The 22,380-nt window shown below is 42.6% G+C and overlaps 1 protein-coding gene across 6 annotated transcripts in view; it reads left to right on the top strand.

Moving 5' to 3' along the window:
* Positions 1-21,664, top strand: part of PITPNM2 (phosphatidylinositol transfer protein membrane associated 2) — a 286,382-nt gene extending 264,718 nt beyond the window's left edge. For all 6 annotated transcript variants that reach the window (XM_066603332.1, XM_066603333.1, XM_066603334.1 and 3 more), the window contains 7 exons: positions 1,437-1,553; positions 2,706-2,822; positions 9,692-9,840; positions 12,025-12,174; positions 12,262-12,445; positions 13,016-13,144; positions 17,964-21,664. In XM_066603332.1, the coding sequence (XP_066459429.1) occupies positions 1,437-1,553; positions 2,706-2,822; positions 9,692-9,840; positions 12,025-12,174; positions 12,262-12,445; positions 13,016-13,144; positions 17,964-18,302 (1,185 nt within the window). In that variant the 3' untranslated portion in view covers positions 18,303-21,664. The remainder of the gene's footprint in view (positions 1-1,436; positions 1,554-2,705; positions 2,823-9,691; positions 9,841-12,024; positions 12,175-12,261; positions 12,446-13,015; positions 13,145-17,963) is intronic.
* The last annotated feature ends 716 nt before the right edge of the window (positions 21,665-22,380 follow it).

Below are 22,380 nucleotides of genomic sequence, written 5' to 3'. Positions count from 1 at the left end.
GGCACAGTATTGAATGCTTTTGAAAACTCCAGATACACAAGATCCAACGACTCTCCCCAGTCCAGTCTAGAACTTATCTCCTCATAGAAGCTGAGCAAATTGGTTTCAAAGGAGTGATGCCTCATAATTAGAGATGAGCGAACGTACTCGGTAAGGGCGATTTCGCAATCGAGCACCGCGATTTTCGAGTACTTCACTACTCGGGTGAAAAGTACTCGGGTGCGCTGTGGGTGAGCGGGGGGTTGCAGTGGGGGAGAGGGAGAGAGAGAGGGCTCCCCCCTGTTCCCCGCTGCTACCCCCCCCCCCACTCCCCTCTGCAACCCCCCGCCCCACAGCGCACCCGAGTACTTTTCACCCGAGTAGTGAAGTACTCGAAAATCGCGGTGCTCGATTGCGAAATCGCCCTTACCGAGTACGTTCGCTCATCTCTACTCATAATCCCATGATGATAATGAGTTATATAGTAATTTTCATTGATGTACTTCAGGATAGCACTGCTTAGAAATCCTTCAAACATTTTACTTACAATAGAAATAGGACTTACCAGCCTTTAATTTCTGGGTTTCCTTTTGGACCCCTTTTTTTTTTGAATATTGGCACTGCATTGGCTATGCTCTAATCTAGTGGAACAGACCCTGTCACTATAGAGTCCTTAAATATAAGTAACCATGGTCTGTCTATCACATTATTTAAGCCTGGTTTAGACACAACAATTATTGCTCAAAATATCTTTTGAGTGATAATCGTTGTGTGCTTTTACAGCGCAAGGTGATCGCTCAAACGTTGAGCAATCACCTTGCGCTCCTAGCAAGGAATGCAGGAGACAAGCAGGGCTGCTTGTCTTCTGCATCCAGCTGTTATCTGCACGGAGCGCCTGGCTGTTATACAGCTGAGTGCTCCGAGCGGGGGATGAAGAACACAGCTGGACAGCTGTGTTCTTCATACCCCGTCTGGCTACAGCTGAAACAATAGTATCAGCTGTATGCCGCTAGGAATTCCTGATAACTGATCGTTGATCTTTCAGCATGCTGAAAGACCAGCGATTCCTTAACGAAAACTGCACAATGTCAGTGCAGTTAGACACAACGATTATCGCTCAAAAGATGGCTTTGAACGATTTTTTAGCGAAAATCGTTGTGCCTAAATTAGCCTTTAATTCCCTTAGAACCCAGGGGTGTATGCCATCAGGACCCTAGAATTTGTTTATTTTAATCTTCTGCGCTTCTTTGTGGGTTATACTGGTTACATTTGGTGGAGAGTTCACTTTATCACTTTGCATCTCATCTGACATTTCCTTTTTCTCTGTGAATATACTGGAGAAAAAAACTATTCAATAAATTTGCTTTCTCCTCATCGACCTCTACTATTGTTCCTACATTATTTATCAATATTAGCACTGCCAGCTACATTAATAGTCATGTGTTATTTAATTTCAGGTTATGAGGCATGAAACAGCAAGCGTCTTAGAGTTGGTTGGGAAAGAAGTTTCTGTCTTTAGTCCTTCAAAACCAAGAGAGAAATGGCTAAGGAAACGAACACATGTGAAACTAAGGGTAACTCAAACACTAACTGTAAATTACTTTTTGGTAGGGGTTGCCTGAGTTAAATAAAAATGCAAAGAGGGTAGTGAGGGATTAAAAGCCACAAATCAAGTTATACTCACCGCTCCATTCCTCTGCCAGTCCAGTGCTCACACTTCTGTCCTCACCACCAATCTTTGTTGACAATGTGCAGCGGTGATGTATCTACATAAACACTTGACCGCTGCAACTAATCACTGGCTTCAACAGTCTTCAGTTGTAAACCGCTGAGGTCAGTGAATGGCTGCAGCTGTCACGTGTACATGGAGCGTAATCATGGTAGCCAATGTAAACAAAGACCAGCAGTAAATACAGGAGTCGTGGTGCTTGACTGGAGTGGCAAGTATGAATTTATTATTTTTAACCACCCTCTACTCTTTGTGCAGTTTTTTAAATAATTCTAAATATCCCATTAACTTGATACATAAATGATCTATTCTTTAGCCCTTTTATAAATGTTATCGTTTTGGAAAAAAATGTATAATATAAATTGTAATGACATATAAATGCACTGCAGCCAAGCTGTTACCAAGTTCAGTTCCATTATAGTAATACAGGACAACTTTAGAGTTCATATTTAGTTACTTATGGTTTTGGTGGTCCCCCAACCTGTAGCTTTTGAGTTACATGTATCTTGTGAATCTAGTTAGTGTGGCACGCACACAACTTTCTGCTTGCAGAATTGTCACCTTCCTAGTTGACAAGTAAAGCCAAGTGAAGAGTCTGATCAGTGCAGTTTTTTGATGAGTACTCCATTCCATCATGGAAAAGGAGAAGCAGGTTGTTCTTTCCAGCAGAGGAAAGATCAAGTCTGTATTTACCGTACTATTCCAGCACATAATGTATAATGTTGTGGCATCTCATCAACTGTTGTGTTAAATGTGGGTCAAAAAAATCGTGAATCCTTGGTTTCTGTATATTTCTTGTACTCTACGCCTGGGAGTGTCTTACTGTTGGGATTTATAAAATAGGTGACCAACTGGATGGCATCTCATGTTTGTACGGAAGGCTGAAAAATGAGAGTAACAATGTGCTTCATTGTAACAGACATCTGACCTGAATTGACCCCGTAGGACACCCCTCCTCTTGTATACATTCATTTTTAATCTCACTTTTGCCTTTCAGAATGTTGCTGCAAACCATAGAATTAATGATGCTGTAGCCAATGAAGATGGACCTCAGACTCTCACTGGAAGGTTTATGTATGGCCCTCTGGACATGGTCACACTCACTGGGGAAAAGGTGGGTTATACGGGCATATCATTTTTAACTCTTACTCAAAATACTAACTTGCAGGGAAAAGGTGCTAATGAAAGGATATTAGATGTCTGCTTTCTTGGCATATCTCTAATGTGGGTTAGGGAATGCATATACATATGTAGATAAATGTAAAAGTTTGTATGTTATGTGCTCTATAGGGCCTGCCAAAGGTTCTACAATGGTGTTCGCACTAAATTGTGGCTTTTGTACACCAGAAATCTGGCATGGTGTTAATGCATATGCCTCACAGTTCCTAAGAGGAATAGCACTAAGCATAGTAAAGATGTTCCAGAATTATTTCACGAGCAATACAAGTATTTAGTAAAACAGACATATCAAAAGAGATGACAAATCTCCTATTTTAACGTATGAGTTTATTTTAACAGAATAACTAATACAAATTATGTTACAATGTTTTCAGGGTAAAATGCTTTAATAGCTGAAAAATCTGAACTACAATGCACGTTCAGCAGCCATATAGACATGTTGCTTACATGGAAAATACTCACACACTGTTCCTCTTTTTTTTGGTCCCCTTCCTTCACTGTGTCAGCCCCCCTTGGATGGGGAGCCTCCTTCTCTGTGCCATCATCACTTGGGTGGGGGATCCCCTCCTTTGTGCTGGTTCCCCTTGGATATGGAGGGTTTCTCTGCTGTTCTCCCTTGAGTCGGCAGGTCTCCTGGGGTCCGCCCGCATTTGTAAGGGTATTCCTCTCTGGGCCAGCCCCTGTTGGGTGATAGGCAGCCTCCCTCACTGTGTTTGAGGGGCCTTCTCTGTGCCAGCCCCTCTTGGGGAACCTCCCTCACTATGTGTGTGTGTGTGTGTGGGGGGGGGGGGGCTCCCTGTGCCAGCCTTTTGAGTTGAGGGCCTCCTTCTCTGTGTCAAGACCCCTTGAGGGGGCCTCCTTGTCACCCTGGTGGAAGATCTTCATCAGTGGTGATCCATTGAGGTCTTTTCTTTCTTTAAGGCTCAGTCCCACATTTTACATCTAGTTCTTTCACGTCACAAGGGTCTACTATCTTCACTGCACATGTTAAAAGATTGTAAAGATTTTCTTAGTAGCTGGTGTTATAATCTGCAGTTATAATCTGGTGTTATAATTTGCATTAACAGTATAATTTTCCAGATGCACAACTCTGTCTCTCTTTTTAAAGTACATATTGTTTAAATAATATTTCCACATAAACCATATTTATAAAGGTGTGAAATAATCATCAGTTTATGCATACAGCAGTAGTGAGAATTTAAAAAACACCTCTGTAAACATTTAAGAGGTTGTCTCCTTAGAGGCAAACCTCTACAGACTGTGGCGATCAGATCATGGCTGGTGGTCCCACTTCCAGTACCCCCAGTAAAGAGCTAGTGTTGCAGGTGGCAGCTTTGGGAAAAAAATCCAAAGACTATTGAAGTCTGTGGGGCAAAACAGCACAAGCTGAGAATTGTTTAAAAAATAATAATAAGCCAGCGGCTACAGAGAAGGTAAGAAACTTTTTCCTATAGGCTAACCATAATCAACTAGATGCGGTGGTTATAGCTAGGCAAAAACACCTCATAAGGAAAATACACCTAAACTCTACGGGCTTATGTACTTATACTGTCTAAACGTTTACGCAGTCTTAAAATGCACCAGATTTATCATATTGGCTCTGCTGAATAAGAAGTCTGTTGAATTTTTAAGGCTGTCTAGTCTAAGTTCTCCTGTGGTATCACAGCCCTGTTCATCTCTGCTCACGGTTGTCACCAGCACTTTTAGGTTCATAACTCCAATACTCCAAGAGTGATGTTTCTCCCCGTATCTTTTGTTGGTTTTTAATTACATTAAATTAAAAAGAAGTTGGATATTTCATCCTATTGGCTTATGACTTTCATTGCTGAGTTGTGCCAGGGCCCCAGCTTTTGTCTCCCACATATTTAGTCTGCCCACTAATGGTGGGTCACTTGGCTGGCAGCACCTCCACTTACTTTCTGTATACATCTGTCAAGGTCATTTTGGTACAGTTTCTGACACAATTTATGTCATGCCCCTTTTCAGAAAAACTATCCGAAAGTGTTTAAGAATACATAGTAAATGTGTTACAAAGCATGTAAGACAGTTAACTGGCCAGAAAACTCTTTTTTTTTTTTGAATAGTAAAGTCTCTGTGTGAATGCAGCCTTAGTAATGCAATTATAATGAACTATGATTTACTTTTAGTCTATATCACTTAGCAGTACTATTGTAATACATATAACCTTACCCCATTACATAGGATATATTCCCAAAATATACCCTATGTAATCCTGGTAAAGCTTCCACTGGTCAGGTCTGCACCCTCTGCTGGCTTGATAAGTAATTACACTGGGCCAAGTATTTCTAAGAATGTACAGCTCAGTAGCATTTTTTATATGATGCCTGGTTTCTACACAAAAACTTGTGAATTATGGCCTTACAGGCAATATTCTAAATATGATATCATAGTTTCAGCATATGATAAGTAACGGTTGTTTCAAGCTTTAAAACTGTAATAACCAAAAATATTGTGGTACCATGTTACCCAGAAAAATATGTGATGTTAAATACTCTTGTACTGAAAGGCTAAAGTACTGTATATGTAGGGGATATCTTTATTAGCCAACCGGAAAACTTATATTGGCAAGCTTTTGGAGCACTAAGGCTCCTTTATCAGACAGGTTATGTACAATGTCTTGTTAGAACATCATTAAAATGTTGTGCTTTTTTTTCAGTTGCACATTTGTTAGTCTGCCTAATAAAGAACAATTTGTATTCCGAAAATTTGCAAATATAATTTTTCTGGTTAACCAATAAACCAATAAAATGATATTGTATTTTTATTATTTATACATCACAAAAGCTGCAAAAAAACCAGTGAATAATGAATAATGCAACTATGATGTAAATGGCCTGTCCAGTGCCGCCCTCCGCTGTCATCATTTCACTCAATTTGCAGGATTTTTACAAAGAGGCTGACTCATACAATATAACTATATAGCACCGTTCTATACTAGATGATTTTGATTGTGTTTGGCCTGTATATGCTTCGCCCTGCGATGAACAGGTGTCCTCCTGCGCACTAATTGCTCTATCTGATCGCAAAAAAGGAGAGTAGCTGCTTGTTCGTTAAATTCCATTCACTGCAGTATAACATCTGGTGGCTGCTGCAATATAATGCAAAGGCCCAAACACCACTGTATGTGGATACAGCCATAGGCTGGTTTTAGACAAGCTTATTACAACCGCATTTTTGTATCCATAATACGGATGTGTGTCACAGCCCATCCATGGGGTTTACTGATCTGAACTCAGAGCATCGTAGGGACCTAAATTTAAAAAATGTACCATGTCAGCATTCCATACAATTCAGATAATCAGCATACATTAAGGAATCGCCAAACACCAAACTGCTGCTTGCTGAGACTTGCTGTGTGGCAGCTTGTACAACCAGGCTGTTTCTCTCCACCATTCTGTTCCTGCCTGCCTGCCTGCCTGTCCATATCCTGTGAGCCTACTGCACAGATCAGAGAGCACTTGTGTTATACTGCTGTCTAACCCAGTGAGTAGGGGCTCTGCCCTAGGAAAAATTTTGGGAACCTTTCACCAGGTTCTGCTAACTCCCATAACTTTTACTTTCCTTTACCTGGCAGTTTAGAGTCAAGCAACTGTGGTGGGGGACTTGTGCTCTAATTTTTCTGGACTAGAACCTTGCTCTAGTCTGTCTGTTCTTCCTTCGCCCCTTGTTTAATATATCCTTTAAAGTACAGTCTTACAATTACAAACTGCCTTTTGAAGGTAACTATAATGTCAGTGTGGCCCTTGGTGAAAATGAGTTTGACACCCCTGCTGTAGAAGAATCTGAAGTCAATATGTTTCTCTCACTGTCTGCAGGATTTATTACTGTAATGTCAGGGGCCACGGAGGATCAGTGTGAGGAGTTATAACTGCAGCTTCAACTTTAATACAGATCACATCACTCTGTCAATATGAGCTCATCGGCTGTGCGACCCAATATGTATGAAAGTTCAAGCCGCAGCTATAACTCCTCACACTGATCCTCCGCAGCCGCCAATATTATAGTAATGCATCCTGACTAGAGATGAGCGAGCGTACTCGCTAAGGGCAAATACTCAAGCGAGTATTGCCTTTTGCGAGTACTTGCCCGCTCGTCTCAAAAGATTCAGGTGCCGGCGAGGGTGAGTTGCGGGAGTGAGCAGGGTGAGCCGGGGGAAGAGAGAGAGAGAAATCTACCCCCGTTCCTCCCCGCCGGCACCCAAATCTTTTGAGACAAGCGGGCAGGTACTCGCAAAAGGCAATACTCGCTTGAGTATTTGCCCTTAGCGAGTATGCTTGCTCATCTCTAATCCTGAGCCTTCACATTCCCTGAACACCAAGCCGAAGAATCCCCATCCCAGGGCGTGCTGCTTCCTATTCTGGTACAGCTACTCTCATTGCTGTGTACCTAGTAAAGGTGTGCAAACACTGTTAGGCCCCATTCACATCTGCACCATGCTAATCTGGTCTGTTACTGTTGTTCATCTCCATCCTCTGAGCCGGGCAATGAAAATACTGGAACAAAACAGCGCTGCAAGGATCCGATTGACTATAATGGGGTGCGTCCAACTGGCATTTTTTATTTTGTGCCTGAGGCTCTGAACAGAGCCTCCCAAGCATATCTGAATGGGTCCTTGCCCTACCGAGCACCCCTGGTATTTTTTTTTTTCTCTAAGGCCGCCTGCAGACGGGCGGAAGCTGCCATAGGATTGCGTTAGCAAATGCAATCTTAGGCAGACGGCCGCGGTTTGTCCACGCGAAATCTCCCGCGGCAAACAAACCGCGGCATGCTCTATATCCCCACACAGAAACGTCACTGCCCGGCCGCCGGCTCTGGTCTGCACATGCGCCGGCTGCCCGGCAAGCCGGCACATCAAACAGCCGGAGCCGCGGGCGAGTACGCGCCACTCTCTGCAGGCGCTCGGGTCGGGTCCCGCGGCGAGAATCCTCACAGCCGGATCAGACCCGCCCATCTGCAGGCGGCCTAAGTGTGGACGCTGACAAGGTTATGTCCATATGAAATGTAATTTCCACTGCAGGTTTTCTTGGCAGATCCACATCAAAACCCACAGGTATTACATGCACATTTTGTTGCAGATTTGCAGTAGATTGCAAAGCGTCAAATCCATAGCAAACAATTGACATGTTATGGATGTCAGTTCTGCAGATGCTGTTTAGTATTTTTCCATACCATGTGGATAACATTTGTTAAATCTCATCCATATGACTTGTACTGCCAATTCTGCAGTTTATTCACACGAACATATTCATGCAGCGTATTGCGCACGCAAAATTTGAACGCGCAATACACAGTGAATAGAGACCATTGATTTCAATGGGTTAATTGATGGGCATATTTTGCGTGCACATTTAGTTTGCGCGAAAAAATACGTGACATTCATCTAATTACACTAATTGGCCATTGCAATCAATGGGAGCGTGGTTGTGGGCTTTTTTGCACATGCAAATGCACACGACTTGCCCACACAAAAAATGCAGTAAAACACGCAGAGTTACGCACAAAAATGCAACGACCATCACACAAATAGTTACTGCTATTACTGCTATGGCTTTCAGCTCATTAAGCCCTGCTGGATAAAGTACTATATACTGCAATCCCTAAAGAGCCTTTGTTCCCATGTTTTTGCACCTCCTCAGCGAGAGCAGCATAAGGTAGAACCTGTCACACTGATCCGTTTTATGTCTGTTGTGTAGAGTTTTTAATAAAGTTGCCTTTTATCAGTAGCAGCACATACATAGAGGACTATTTAGAGTAGTCCTGAATATTCATGAGCTGCATCTAGCTACACCCATCCCACCTTCCAGCCAATGATTGACAGTTGTCTGCCTATTACTGTGCATAGAGAGCTGACAATCATTGATTGGAGTGCATGAATATGCAGAACTAGTTCTGTGTCTGGCTAAAACTATTTAAATTCAAGTTTCTCCAAATCTAGTACACAGATCTACACAGCAGACCCATCGCTGTAATCAGGCACTACCTTATGGTGCTCTCAGCAAGGGCTGCAAAAACATAGTGACAGAGTCTTTAAGTATTGCAGTACATTGTACCAGTGATCAGACGATAACAAGTTCATATTTTTTATAATACTTAAAAAATTAAACTAAAAAAAAAAACTTCCACTTTTCACATTAAAAAAATCAATACTGTTCTAAATACCAGCCCCTCTAGTATATATATGCAGCAGATCAGTGGTGATTGGCTGGCTGGAGAACTCCACACCCAGCCAGCTCAAACATCTCATCCTGTGGCAGTGTGCTCCTGAAAACCCATAGAACTACAGGTCCCAGGAGCACAACCTAACAGTTGCTTTCACTGCTGGGAGATCTCCCCAATTCTGTAGGACTCTAGGACAATGTGGGAAAATTGATAAGTGTGCAAGCAGAGACGTAACTTGAAGCTCCTGGGCCTCAATGCAAAACCTGTAATGGGCCCCCCAACTATAATGCTTTATTCATACTACTGGGCTCCCCGGAGAGGAGAGACCTTATGGGCCCCCTAAAGCTCCTGGGCGCAACTGCATCCCCTATAGTTACGCCTCTATGAGCAAGTGTTTTGCTAAAAGCAACAAAAGTTGCTGTGAAAACAATTATTTTTATGCATATGAACTGCATTAATTAAAAAGTACAACAAATACAAATAACATTGAAATTGCAAGCAAAATAGTTTCTGGAGTGACATCATAGATCACATGGTCCCACATAGCCAATCAGAATTTCTGAAAGCGATCATGTGTTCGTAAGTTTGTAGCATTCTTATTTTATGTATGTTTGTTTTTTCTAGGTGGATATTCATATTATGACTCAACCACCTTCTGGAGAATGGGTTTTCTTTGATACTGAAATAACTAACAGCAGTGGTAGGATTTCCTATGTGATTCCGGAACATAAGAAACTTGGAGTTGGGGTATATCCTCTTAAAATGGTTGTCAGGTATTGTGCCGAAATATAGAGTAAATATTTTATTCATTTTATTATGTTTGAGAAAACAGGCGATAGATTTTCCTGTGCTGCGAGAGTGAAAACACATGATTTTAAAACCAATGATTTTGAATGGTTTTATTCTCATTTGTGATGTTTTCACTCACTCCAAGTTGCGCTTAAAAATCTGCGTTATCGCCCCATTGTTTTCAATAGGGCTGGCGGCTGCAGTGCCTGCCCCGTCAGAATCAATGGGAGAATATTGTGAAAAAGCTTTGGAATCCATCATAGTGAGGAGAGAGATGGGGCGGAGCTACAGGGGATCTCTTACATATCTCCCTGTATTTGGAGAGATAGGAGGCGGGGCTAGAGGGCTTTCCTGAGAGTGATGAGGGGGCGGGGTTAGAGTGTGGATCCCTCTGATTTTGTCTGTATATGACCATGGGGGCTGCTATCTTGCCCTAGCTGCATAGGTATGCTTTACAGCAGAAATCGTGGGCCATTCACACAGTGAACATGAAGTGACCCATTGGCTTCTATGGAAGACCGTTCTAGGCATGCTATATGACACGCGTGCCAGAGGTGGCATGCAGAGCCCTCCTGCTGGCACGTGTCGCCGTCGACCGCTCACCACGTTAGTGAATACCGGCAAGGGCCGCGGGGGTAAAATCATACGTCAACATGTTGGCACTTTGCGATAAATAAGTAGGTTTTGGATTGCAGTTTGGGCACTCTGTCTCTAAAAGGTTCGCCATCACTGCTCTATGACCTGTGCAGGGGGAGTAGATAAGCTTTGTTATCTATATATAGGAGTTATCTTCCATTGTAATCCTGCCTGTGATGATAATGAGATGACTGCTGAAAAGTTTTGCCTACAGAACAGAAAGTGTCAGACTATTATTAGGCTCTGTGGTCAGTGGTAAAAATGCAGGACTTTAAGATTTTTTACAAACTTAGATTGTGACCAAACATTATTTAAAATTGTTTAAAATAAAAGCTTGATTTACACAACAGTTCATTTTCTGTTGACACATTCCCTTTAAGGCCTCCCTTTTTCAGGAAACAGCAAAAAAAAAATTTAATTCAATACTCACCTAGCTGCCGCTTCCGGGGTCCCTGCCGTTGCTCTCCAGAACTCCGGACATGTGTCAGCGCCGACAGACCCCGGCTATAGCAAGAGATTGCACTGAGTCAGCTAGCTCAGCCAATCACAGCCAGTGCTGGATGCATTGAATGGCTGTAATTGGTGCATCCAGCGCTGGCTCAGCCAGTCAGATCAATCTCTTGCTGGAGGCGGGGTCTTCAAACCACATCACTAGCAAAAGATGTTCAGTCGGCGATGATAAGCGCCTGGAGCTCCGGAGAGCAGCGAGAGGGACTTGGATGGCACCAGCTAGGTGAGTATTGATATTTTTTTTTAGGTAGTGTAGCTAGCGCTTGCATTTAGCGCTGCCAAAGATGTGGTACTAAGTTGTGGTACATTTTCAGCAGCGCTGAAACCGCTGCCCATTCATTTCAATAAACGACGCACAGCTGAAAATGGCCAAAGATAGAACATGCATCGCTGTCAAAGCGCAGTGTTAAAGACGCTGCGTTTTGACACTTGTGTGAACAGCCCCATTGAAATGAATAGGAGCCTTGTAAAGCGTTTAGTGCAGTACTGAAAAGGCAGCACTAAACACTGTACAAGAAAGCCTGTGTGAGGGAGGCCTAAGGCCGAATGCCCACAGACGGATAATCTCTGCGTGATTCTCGGCCAGACACCTGCTGCGAATCCCACAGCAATAGACGTCCATAGACATGCTGGGTCAACAGATTCTCCTCTGCCCACAAGTGGAAATCAACTGCAATTTTTCTGCTCGCGGGGGAGAATCGCGGCATGTTCTAATCATCGTGAAAAATTGCAGTCAATGGAAGCCTACTGCCCTGCGATACTTCAAACTGTGAGCACAGCGGAAGTATCGCGGGAAATTGCATCACCGCCCAGCGCTGGCGCCTCATGCTTTTCACTGCGCATGCGCACCTGCAGAGACTTGCCGCGGATCTGGAGAGGAGAGTGGGGTCTATGGCGGAATCTGACCCAGCCGTGGGCATGAGGCCTAAGCAAGAAATTGTAATCTGCAACACTTTTGAGCTTGTGTAACCGTAAAATAGTGTAAGTGCCTAACTTAAACATGTTTTGTGTTTTTCTTTTAGGGGAGACCATACATTTGCTGACAGCTACCTCCATGTTTTACCAAAAGGAACAGAATTTGTAGTGTTCAGCATCGATGGATCTTTTGCTGCCAGCGTTTCCATTATGGGCAGTGATCCCAAAGTCAGGGCAGGAGCAGTAGACGTAGTGAGGTCTGCTTCTTCACTGTATAGGAATTAGTTTGCTATAAATCATGTACAGCCGGAACCTTTTTAACATCTCCTTCATGTTCCCCCTAGGCACTGGCAAGATCTTGGCTACCTCATTATTTATGTGACAGGCAGACCTGACATGCAGAAGCAAAGAGTGGTAGCATGGCTTGCACAGCACAACTTCCCGCATGGTGTAGTGTCCTTTTGTGATGGATTAGTCCATGATCCTCTGCGACACAAAGCAAACTTTCTGAAAAGCCTGATTCAAGATGTAAGATCTATTAACAATTAATCATGTGCACAAAGTATGCCAATAGCGTAAAAAGGTTATAAACATTTAAAATCATAAATTCATTGCAGAGCCATCTTTGACTTCATCTGACCAAATTGAAGCCAAAGGTGTGAATAATTGTTTTAAAGGGTCAGCCCTCCTCTCCAATTGTTGTTCTGAACACTGATGTTTGTAATTTACGTGGATGTGTTTAAATTAATTCTTGGACCGTAAATAATATATATTATGACATGTAATGCTTTAAATTACATTTTGTACAGTTGTAGCAAGGTTTATCGTGACTTTCTTGCATTTTCAATCGCTTTTGTTGTATTATGATAAGACATTGTAACAAGTTATCAGCGTAGGGTTAACTTTGCTGCATTCTGTATATAAACTCTGCAATATATTTTCCCTAAATAAATAAACATGATTATTATACCCTATTTTATGCTTTAAAGTGTTATTGCGCTCTTCAAAAACTTTTGACATGTCATTATGGCATGCCAAAAGTTTTTGGAAAGCACAGTTCTACTTCATTAATGGTATGTATTTGGTTCATTTTTACAGGTACACATGAAAATCCATGCAGCTTATGGCTCCACAAAAGACATCTCCGTATACAGCGCTATAGGCCTGTCACCAATGCAGATTTTTATTGTAGGGCGACCCACCAAGAAATTACAACACCAGTGTCAGGTAACATGCATGGTATTATACACTAAAATGCTGTTTGGTATTCTGTCTATTTGCCTGGAGACGGCTATTGAAGAACTCAGATTGTGAATGGAACACTCTGTACACAACTGGTGCACTGTTATAGCTTGAAGGCATAGCACATGACACAGGGATTTGCTCTTTGCTGTCCTCCCAGGTCCTGCATTAGCAATGGCACAGTTTATCATGTTTGATTGGAGTAAGTCCTCGTTCTCAGGTAAACTGTTATTTCTGTTACTGGGCTCCATCAAAGAAGCTGAAGAATTAAAGTGCCAGGTTTGGCACTTAATTGATAAAAGTGGCACCTGACAACCCCATTGACTATAATGGGGTCTGTTGTGGTTTCATCTTCCTGCCCAGCATTTTTCCAGACAAAATAGTGTAGCTTACTGTGCTGTTTGGTCCAGGATTTTATGCCAGAGGATTCTAATAGAGCCTCCAATGCAGATGTGAACAGAGCTTAAAGGGGTTGTCCCGCGGCCAAAACGAAAAATTTTTCACACCCCAGTCCCCCATGTTAAGCAAGCATTACAAACTACCCATGTAAATCGGTTTTTTAGAGTGTTTCTACTCACCATGAAGCTGTTTCATGAAGTTATAAAAATCTTCCAAGATGGCCGCCGTCTTCTCCCAAGGTGCACTGCGGGTCTTCTCCCATGGTGCACCGTGGATGTTCTTCTCCAGTCTGAGCTCCACTGCCGATTACAGCCACCTCATTGGCTGATCGGCACCACGTGATGGGGTGGAGCTATGTGATGACGCTGAGAAGGGGGAGGAGCCAGGACGCAGCTCGTGAGCCCGGACCCTCCAGAAGAGGATTCTTTTCTGCGCAAGCGCGAATGTTGCGGCAACCAGAGAAGGCTTCAGTCGTCGCCATGGAGACAGGGACGCCAGCATCGGAGGGGGTAAGTATATAACTTCTGTATGGCCAATATTTAATGCACGATGTATATTACAAAGTGCATTAATATGGCCATACAGAAGTGCATAACTGCACTTGCTTCTGCGGGACAACCCCTTTAAGGCTTTAAGAACCAGATAAATATTGTAACATTGCATTTGCAGATAATTCTCCTTGACCCTGTGATTGGAACATTTAATGTAATGGTCTATCTCAGTGGCAGATCTATAGGGGTCACAACCAGGGGGACCGAGAAGCACCCCCCTCCACATCTCAGCAGTGCCCTAGGGGCACCACTGCTAGTGCTTCAGTTGGCACTCAAATATACTGTCCTTCCAACCCCGCTCCTCTTAACCCCATCTCTGTTAGACGAAATTCAGCATCAGTTCTTAAATTCTATATTGCTGCCGGCTGTCTGTCAATCCCTGCGACTTCCTGCCCAAAATAGCCCTCACCTGCCTCCAATGCCTATGAGCAGGAGAAGGAAGGAACTAGGCTATGTATGGCAGTAAGTCACATAGCCCAACAGGCAGCCGTTGGCACCATAGAGCTAGGGAAGAACTGAGCTAAATTCTGCTCCATGGAAGTGCGGGGGCACCAATGCTGAATAGAGGTGCAGGGACGAATGGAGAGACATTATTAACCCCCTAATGACAAACCTATTTTTTTGCCTTTAAAGGGCAAATTTATGGAAAACTAAATTACAGTACTAACCCACAAATCAAATATTAACCCCTTAATTACACAGGACGTAAGTTTACATCAGGAGCGCATGGTACTTGGCACAACAGGATGTAAACTTCCGTCTTTTGTTTAAAGTGTTGCCGCTGTTGCAGTCACGGTGACACTGTAGTGATGGCTACTAACATAGTTAGCAGCCAATCACTACTACTTGTCACTTGGGGACCAATCACAGCTGTCTAACCTCAGCGATCATGGTGACTGGTCAGTCAGTTCCGACTGTCCAACCACAGAACAGCAGCCAGAGTTTACGCTGTTCTCTCTCTCTCTCCAACCACCGTACTGTTATCAGCGGTTGGTGAGAGAAGGCTGAGGGGATAATCGTGTGAAAATAAAATTAAAAATGAGTGATTGGTGGTATTTTTCAGTGTCTTGTCAGTGTAGTGTAGCGTGATCGGTCAGCATATTAGTGTAGTTAGTAAAGAATGATCAGTGTGTCAGTCGGTGTAGTGTATGATCCTGTCAGTGTTAAGTGCGGGTTAGTCCACATATCTGTCAGGGTAAAAAAAAAAGTTCCTGTGGTGTTTCTGTTCCTGTCCAGTTCTCACCCATCCTATGGTCAGTGTAAGCAGTGTTTTCTAAACTGCCGTCTTCAGGGACCCCCAACAGGTCATGTTTTCAGGATATTCTATAGTAACACCACCTGTGGCAATGTCTGAGGACTGACAATTACATTACTTGTGCAGCACTGAGAAAATCCTGAAAACATGACCGGTTGGGGGTCTCTGAGGACTGGAGTTGGGAAACACTGGTGTAGTGTAATGTGTGGTTAGTCAGTGTAACAGTGTTTCCCAACCTTTTCAGCCTTGGGGCACACCATGGAAAAAAATTTTATGGTGCGGCACCCCTATCAAAAGGGGGTGTGGCTAGGGTGTGGTCAGGGGATGGCTAGGGTGTGGTCGGGGGAGTGGCTAGGGTGTGGCTTATTATGACATATTATTTGACCTCCGGGCATCACTATATACAGGGGATGTCTAGCTTATACCAGTAGTACATATATAATTATATACATGAGATACCCAGGTTACCCCAGCATGCTCCATATCACTATATGTAGCAGATATATATCCCCTGTATATAGTGATGCTGATGTAACCTGGATATGTCCTGTACATAATTATATGTACAGCTGGTATAACGTATACTCCCTAAACATACCAGATTACATGCAGTACATGGTACACACCTCGTTGTACCACATTTACTGCTCCTCTGCTCTCATCCTCGGGTCCTGACACTGTCACTGCAGGGCCGGCCGGCCGGCCATCCATCCTGACCCCCACACATTGCACACACAGCTCTGCTACATCCATCCTGATCCCCAGACATGACACACACAGCTCCGCCACATCCATGCTGATCCCCAGACATGACACACACAGCTCTGCCACATCCATCCTGAACCCCAGACATGACACACCCAGTTCCGCCTCATCCATCCTGATCTCCAGACATGACACACCCAGCTCCGCCACATCCATCCTGATCTCCAGACATGACACACCCAGCTCCGCCACATCCATCCTGATCTCCAGACATGACACACCCAGCTCCGCCACATCCATCCTGATCTCCAGACATGACACACACAGCTCCGCCACATCCATCCTGATCTCCAGACATGACACACCCAGCTCCGCCACATCCATCCTGATCTCCAGACATGACACACCCAGCTCCGCCACATCCATCCTGATCTCCAGACATGACACACCCAGCTCCGCCACATCCATCCTGATCTCCAGACATGACACACCCAGCTCCGCCACATCCATCCTGATCTCCAGACATGACACACCCAGCTCCGCCACATCCATCCTGATCTCCAGACATGACACACCCAGCTCCGCCACATCCATCCTGATCTCCAGACATGACACATCCATCCTGATCTCCAGACATGACACACCCAGCTCCGCCACATCCATCCTGATCTCCAGACATGACACACCCAGCTCCGCCACATCCATCCTGATCTCCAGACATGACACACCCAGCTCCGCCACATCCATCCTGATCTCCAGACATGACACACCCAGCTCCGCCACATCCATCCTGATCTCCAGACATGACACACCCAGCTCCGCCACATCCATCCTGATCTCCAGACATGACACACCCAGCTCCGCCACATCCATCCTGATCTCCAGACATGACACACCCAGCTCTGCCACATCCATCCTGATCTCCAGACATGACACACCCAGCTCTGCCACACCCATCCTGATCTCCAGACATGACACACCCAGCTCTGCCACACCCATCCTGATCCCCAGACATGACACACACAAAAATCTATGGTAGAATTGATGCATTTTCTCTCACTGTTATCATAAAGAAAAATAATAAAAGTTTTACAATATAGTCTACCCAAAAATGGCACCATCAAAAATTACAGTTCGCCACGCAAAAAACAAGCCCTTATACGGCCGCGTCGACAGAAAAGTAAAAAAGTTATGACTTTTGAAAAATGGAGATGAAAATCTGCCAACAATCGTTGCGTCCTTAAACCCAAAATAGGCCATGCCCTTAAGAGGTTAAAGGTGTTTTCCAGGGAAAATATCCTGGAAACGATATGTCATAAATAGTATTCTCTCTGGAAAAACCCCTTTAAGTAATTTATGGTATATAACCATCTGTCTTGCATACAAAAAACTCAGTTTGAAAATGGCAAATTTTTTCAAATGTTTTTTATCTTTTTTTTTTAAATTTATTGATGAAAATTTACCACTAACAAAGTACAATGTGTCACGGAAAAATCTCAGAATCGCATCAATAAGTAAAAGCATTCAAAAGTTATTACTACATTAAGTGACAGATTTAGATTTGAAAAATAGGGCTTAGGGCTCAGTCATCCGGGCGCTGACGTGGCCGCCTTCCTGCATGAAGAAGGCTGACGCACTGCAGATGCAGACGATTCTCTGCAAAGCCGAAAGAAAACACATGACCGGAAATGGAGACTGTCATGTGCTCTTTCTCCGCACCTGCAGTGCAGCCATCTTATCGTGCAGGAAGACGGCTGCATCGGTGCCTGTGTGACTAAGCCCCTTAATCCTTAAGACCAAAATAGGTCATGTACTTAAGGGGTTAAAGGGATACTTCACAAACAAATATGATTGAGACAAGCATTTCCATTTCTAACCTCTGTTATTCTTGCAGTTTATCACTGAGGGCTATGCTTCTCACCTTGCCCAACTGGAATACAGCCACCGATCACGGCCTGCCAAGAACACGAACAGGATAGCACTTCGGAAGGGAAGCTTCTGTCTTCCCGGTCAAACAGATTTCCTGAGAAAGAGGAATCACTTGCTTCGCACTATCTCATCACAACCTACTAGTAGCAGCAACCACAAACCGGAAAGAACACAAAGTCAGTCTGAAAGCGATCGAGATCGGGATAAAGAACGTAGCCAAAGAAGTATGAGTATTGCAGCAGGATGCTGGGGCAGGAGTGCAGCCAACCCCAAGCTGGAATCTGGCGTTTTAAGTCAGAAGTGAGCTCCAATATTTTCTGGACATTTTCTCATGCGCTTGGCTATTGTCAGTTTAAAGGTGGCGGTGGGGACAAAAAGTGACAGAGGCACAACTTTGTTAGAGAGCCTTGACAAAATGGTGCTACTACATAACAACCATAGCAGAGCTGGTGATCTGAATTGTCGAACTTAAAAGGCCTTAAAGGGGTAGTCATGCCCAGAAGATAATTATTCGAGAACCACAGAGGGGGCAAATCAAATTCATAAGTAGCCCAATGTTCTTTTTTAAAGCAGGTTTAATGACTTTATGTAAATATGTGCCTCCTAAACCTTAGCCATCTCTGAAATGTTACTAAAAGAATGCACAATACACGTCCTGTTAAGTAGTGAAAAGGGATAGTACATTGTTCACATTCGCCTAGAAGCTTGAGCGTCTGTTAAATACTCAAGTAGAGGCAGCCTCCACAGAACAAGATGGAAACTGGGGAGACCAGTCAACGTCAGTCCTGCCCTCGTTGGCTTTCTTTCTTGCAAACTAAGGCACAACAAATTAAGAACAGGAACATTTCTTTCCTTTTTGCTGGAGAAGGAAGACACTTTTCATGCAATGACAATATTCCAGGATCTCTTGACAGTCTGCCTTGCTCATTTCAATATCTTGTGGACCTATGTAAAGAACACCTTTATAACCAGATGTGAAAGCACTCCACAGGTATACTTTGCTGTAACTTTGGTGATCAGAGGATAAGTCCAAACCAGTAACCTAAATCCCTTTGTATCTAAAGTTCTGAAGATTCTGTAATTGTCCAGTTTGCTGCTTTTGCGTGTAGTTGCTCAACTGTACAACCTCATTGTTTTCTTTGCACTGATAATTTTTAGATTGGAGATCTGTTACCATCTCATGTAGCTACACATCCTTGTCTGTAGTGCATGGTAATTTAAATATTGCTAAGCCAGGGGATAGATATTTTTTTCTGTGCTGTTGTTTCACCCCAGTATGTGGAATTAAAGCGGGCGTGCCAAAAAAAAAAAGTAATGTACAAACAAAAAGGCCATATCTCAATTTTCCCAGCTCCACTATTGACCAGAGGGGCACTATGTCTGAATGGAAAGTCTATGGAACCTTTACCTACTCACCTCTCTCGAAGGCTGAAATCTGAAGGCTCCAGATGGCAAATTTAGTTTCATACCACTTCTTTATTTAGTGACCGCTTTTGAACATGTCATTTTTTTGTGAAGAGTACAGTATAGGTAATTACTGTACGCACTTTAGCACTGTGAAATCTCCCCGATTGTCAGAGGTGAACAGAAGCCAAAAAAGGGAATGCTTTCAACTTGATATAAAGTCTAAGAATGTTGTGTGCACAATGAGTATTCTAATTTTTTTGGCGTTTACTCTGTCCTGTGAGTTTTTGCTGCCCTTCACTTAACAGGGAATACAATTTAATAGTTTAAAATATTCTATAGAGAGTAGGATTTACCAATAGCCTGCACCTATGAGCAGCAACACCTTTCACTTTGTTCATAACACATAATGCAAGTCCCCTTGCGAAAATCTTCTGTCACTTCTAAATGTGTTCCGATTAGATATGAGACACATGCATATTGCATTGCACATTATTCAGTATAGTAGATACTTACCTATGAATTTTTCCCCAAAAACAAAAAGTTTATTTTTGCAAATAATCTTTACCTTTATATTTCTATAAGTGTTAGAATTGGGAAGATTCGAGGATGCCTTTTGCATCACAGCTACAACAGTAAAACTATCTGTCATACTAGTTCGATAAGTAATTTCTATATTGTAACACTTACAATATAAAGCACAGCCGTTCTTGTATATTGTAAGCTGTTAGCTAGGGTCTGTGGCTGTATGGCTGTGATCATGGAGCTGTTAGGGTATGTCTTATGGCAGGTCATTGCTACGAAGAATATTTCCTCTTAACTGAGCAAATTATACATAACAGAAATGGGTATAAAGAATTAGATATGGCCTTTCAAGCGAATGCAGGCAACAAGAAAAATGCACAAAAAGAGAAAATGTATGTAAATTTATTGTCATGTGCAAGGGATGATAAACTTGTGTGTAGATATTGTACAACATACAAATGTAAATGTTCAGAAAAGTGGTTATATAAAAGTGAAAGTTATTTATTTATGTAGAAAATGTCTAGGGTGGGGAAGATCCTCCGGGTTTTTAATGAATATTAAAAAAAATAAATAAAAAGTAGCTTTTTTTTGTTTTCAGGCATTATGTACAAAGCAATTAAATTAAAGGACCAAGTATAATGTAATTGTTATTTGCAGAAGTGCAATATACTAGATTAATCCTCATTGCTCCATATCTCCCATGTAGAATTGACAATCATACTCTGTATATCTTCATAAGTTCACTCTTTGTTCAGCTTTCTCAAAACATTTTGCCTTTCCTGACTGAGTTTTTGGATCTTTGCCACGTGGAAATAACATAACTGAATATATAAGTATGGCTGCAATAATATCAGAAGGTATAGAAAATGTAAGTTTGTTCTATGCGATTCCACCAGGACGTATTTAGGAAAGACAAATCCAGCACATCATTACCTGTTAGATAATATGTGATTACCATGTTAGTGTGTGTTCATCCTCCAAAAGCAATAGTCAAAATCAGCTTCTAAATAGGGTTGGGTCCAGCTCACTCTGAAATAGCTCTGTGTAACTAAGTGAAAATGCCTATTCTTTATCAGTTTGATACTGCTTTTGTTTTTGTCTCTGTTGCTTCAGAAGGCCTAACCACAACTTATGTCTGTTTCTTCTATGAGAAGTTGTATCCATTGATTCAACAGCTTAGTCTCAAATAACCAAAAAGAAATAAAAAATAAGTTTACAATGTTAGAAAATACAACAAATGAAAACCAGAGGTTATCTTACCCTCCAGATTCCAACCTTTTCTCCGGTAGCTGGCTGTTTTAGACACCACTAGCATTGATGGAGTAAAATGCAATTTGCCTCCCATGTATAGGATCCTGCACTTTCTCAAGCCCGGACAGAAAGGTATTTTACCTTTGCTGCATTTCCTAGAAGTTCCAGTAGCCTTACATTTCTCGTATTATCTGCAGGAGTATAATCTAGACTGTCGATTTTCTATGTAATAATTTATTTATAAAAGAGTTATTTGTTGGGGAGAACAGTAACAATTGGTGTGCAGATGTACAAGAGAGACTTGCACATGACTATGAACTCTTCCAAATGTCTGTCTGCTGCTCCCTGGTTTTCATTTTTTGTATTACTTTGGTGTGTGTACAAATACTATTTTGCTTGTATGTGTGTAAGTGTGTTGTTTTAGGCCTCTGTGCTTTCTGTGCAGTACCCATTGTACGTTACACAGATTAAAGATTTGGGAAGGCTCTTGCATTGTATCTAATTACTCGTCTGGAACGCCGATGGAGAAAAAAAAAAAAAGATCCTGTTCTTTCAAGAAAAGTTGAACTTGGTGTGGTCTGCTCAGGTAATACACACAAAGCTACACTTTATATAGAACATGCATTTTACCTAATGTGTTTCTCAGGGCTCCCACACTCTTGCGTTTGTGTTTTTTTGTTAACGCGATTGTCAATGGGACATTCTAATATTAAAAACGCAACGCGATGCACCAAAAACGCAAGTTGCGTTGCATTTTTAACATTGCAAAGTCCCATTGACAATCGCGTTAACAAAGAACACAAACGCAAGTGTGTGGGAGCCCTCAAGCTTATACTTCACCTGGCAATGGCAATCTTTGATAAAGGAGGTAAGAACATGAGCAATTATGTACTGTAAATAATTTACAGACAATACGCAAAGATACAGAAACATTTGATCTAAACAATGAACTGATTACTTTCCAATGCCACTCCCCCTCCCCTCAAAAAAATACTGTTTCTCCATGAAAATAGGACCTATCCCAAATATAAATCCTAGTCTGATTATTCAGGATAATTGGTGAGGCTTGAGGTATAAGTCCTACCCTGAAAATAAGCCATAGTTACACTACTTAAAAAAAAAAAAATACATTACCTAGTAGGCTCTGTCCAGGTGCCTCCCGCTGTTCTCCAGAGCTCCGGAGCTGTTTCAGCAGGCCCTCG

This window comes from Eleutherodactylus coqui, chromosome 5, assembly GCF_035609145.1.
Source record: "Eleutherodactylus coqui strain aEleCoq1 chromosome 5, aEleCoq1.hap1, whole genome shotgun sequence".
Lineage (NCBI taxonomy): Eukaryota > Metazoa > Chordata > Amphibia > Anura > Eleutherodactylidae > Eleutherodactylus > Eleutherodactylus coqui.
This window is presented reverse-complemented; position numbering and strand designations above follow the sequence as displayed.